This window comes from Tachysurus vachellii, chromosome 14, assembly GCF_030014155.1.
Source record: "Tachysurus vachellii isolate PV-2020 chromosome 14, HZAU_Pvac_v1, whole genome shotgun sequence".
In the NCBI taxonomy this organism is placed as follows: Eukaryota; Metazoa; Chordata; class Actinopteri; order Siluriformes; family Bagridae; genus Tachysurus; species Tachysurus vachellii.
The window spans coordinates 21,209,818-21,212,317 of record NC_083473.1 but is presented as its reverse complement, the minus strand read 5'-3'; the positions used below and the strand labels follow the sequence as shown (position 1 = coordinate 21,212,317).

Here is a 2,500-nt window from a genome sequence, read left to right as displayed (position 1 = left end):
CGGTAGAAAATGAGTGAGAGATGAGAGTGAGTGGAACTACGAAGCCAAAATCGGTTCCAACATGACGATGCTCGTGTGAACAACGTCAACTCTATGAAGACTGGGTCTGGAAAATTGGAGTGGAGGAACTCGAGTGTCCTGCACTGACCTCTGAGCTCAAATCAACTGAACACCTTTGGGATGAACTGGAACACTGAATGCACCCCCAGAACACCCACCCAACATCAGAGTCTGATCTCATTTATGCCCAAAATTCTCAATATCTACTGAAGATCCTTCCTAGAACAGTGGAGGTTAGTAAAGATGGAATGAGATGTTCAATAAGCACACATTATAAGTCTAATGGGTGTCTGGTCCACGTCCGCAAGCTTTACATAACTCTTTACATGGCTCGCTTCATCAACATATGGCTAGATGTTACCTAAAGTGATGCTGGAAAGAAAATACTCACCTAGCATGCAAGCAATGTAGGTATTTAGGATGTCTGGCTGCTCCCTGTACCTCAAAGTGCACATCTTCCTGACTTTCTCCTTATCCAGCAGGAAATAGTATCTCCTCAGAAACACACAAACCCTTTCCAACCCTCCATCACCTGCTCCACTTGGGCAGCCCAAGTCCAAGTAGAGGCACGCGAGGTAAGACAAGTCATCCTGGAGGTCTGACGGCAGGGTGAACTCAACCGGAGCTACAATAGCGACTGAAGATACTGCAGCCAAAGCAGTGGAGCTGAGGTTACTCTCTGTAAGGCTTTCGTCCTCTACGTGGTTCGAGTCGTCCTCGAATTCCGACTGGCATTCTACCCCACTGTCATCACGAGGGACAGCAGAATAAGGCTGGCTGTCTGAGTCCTTGTCTTCCGCTTCTAAGCTCTTCTTCTCCTCCTTTATCTCCCCATTCTGCCTCTCACTGCTTGAGGGTTTCTCTGGTCCCAAGATCCTTTCCAGAACAGGGACCCACTCTAGGAGCACCTCTGTCAAGCTCCTCGGATCCAAAAGGACGAGAGGGTCCTGGATCTGTAAGCTACGAGGAGAAACAAACAAAGAAATATCTAATTGCACTTATTTTAGCATAAATGACACCTTTATTAATTACATAATTAAAAAAATCGTTCACATAAAGTAACACAGTGATTAGGTTTGCTAACAACTTGCACACTCCGTTCTATATCTGATCGTTACTCACATGGCTTTCTCCGTTGCCACCCTTAGCTCGTGCAACTCGTTCTCTGCTTGCTCAACAGTCTCCCTGAGATATGAGAAAAACAGAGATAGTAAAGTCAACTAGAAAACTCAATATAAAATTCTCGAGTGATATTTACATATGTTTAAAAAAAAAAAGAAACATACTCATTGTCTACTTCGTTTATACAAGAAGTCACAGAAGGTGTGATCTCTTCCTGTCCACCATCCCTATGGTCGGGTCGGGTCCAGAGGTCAGAGTTCATCTGCAGATTGTTGATTTTTTCTGTAGTCTTTTTCATAAAGCTTGAAACACTGAGAACAGCCACAATAGCACACAGACACAGAAATGCAGATTTAACACACAGAAGTGAGAGAAACAAACTCCATAAATCCATGAAACGTCACCAAGACGTGTACCGTGCAGAATAAGAGATTTTTACAATTGATTTATATGTCTGAAGTCTGAAAATATAACAGCGTATGGTTTAAACAAACATACCGTCCGCAGCAGATGTGAAGTGAAATGAAAGAACGACACTACAGTACAGGGGAAGGCTTTTTTTTTTTTTTTTTTTTTACAGGCTAAAACTAGCACCTTTATAAAAAGAGGAAGCTCGAATCGGAAAGATCTGGTGCAGGCAAGTGGACATGAATCAGTGAGTTTTATTTTCCTTGGTTAGTTTTACTTCCCCTTTAGCTGTGCAACGAAAGCTGATCTTGACCTTATGCAGATGGATCATTTTTCCATTTTAATTAAGTGTGTAACTATGAGTCGCTATTCAAGTGCACCAAGTTTCCACCTTTACTGCTGTATAAAATGACGAGTTTGTGTTTATGTGTACACAGACGTTATATAGCACCATCACATCAGTTTCAATGTTTATCAAAGTAGGGGAGTAATATGGCATTCTAGTGTTAAAAATAATAATAATAATAATAATAATCATAATAATAATCATTTTTGTATTGACTCGGAGAAGATACCTGTCTTTAACCGCCTGCAGTGCGATGAGTGGAGGTTTTGGACGGAATGAGAGTGGGAGGTGAAACTGCAGGCCGAGATCTGACTTGTCCCCCTCTACACGTGCACATGACTGGGGGTCTGACGACCAGGATGGTGAGATGAAAAAAAAAAAAGGTGAAGAGAAAAAAACAAAAAAAAAGTAGGAATAAAGAACAGAAAATAAAGGAAGAGAATATGGAAAGATGGGTAGGCAGAATAGGAAGTAGGTGGAGTAAGCAGGTGAGAAATTGATGGAGAAAAAAAAAGGGAGGGAACAAATGAATGTATAGAGAGACAAAAAAAAAACCATGAAGCA

General features: G+C 41.7%; 1 protein-coding gene across 2 annotated transcripts in view; it reads right to left on the bottom strand.

The window, feature by feature from the left end:
• The window catches only part of hps5 (HPS5 biogenesis of lysosomal organelles complex 2 subunit 2), a 22,096-nt gene that overhangs the window by 7,095 nt on the left and 12,501 nt on the right, over positions 1-2,500 (bottom strand). For both annotated transcript variants that reach the window (XM_060886413.1, XM_060886412.1), the window contains exons 12-15: positions 2,166-2,283; positions 1,347-1,493; positions 1,183-1,245; positions 452-1,020 (exon numbers count right to left, since the gene is read on the bottom strand). In XM_060886413.1, the coding sequence (XP_060742396.1) occupies positions 452-1,020; positions 1,183-1,245; positions 1,347-1,493; positions 2,166-2,283 (897 nt within the window). The remainder of the gene's footprint in view (positions 1-451; positions 1,021-1,182; positions 1,246-1,346; positions 1,494-2,165; positions 2,284-2,500) is intronic.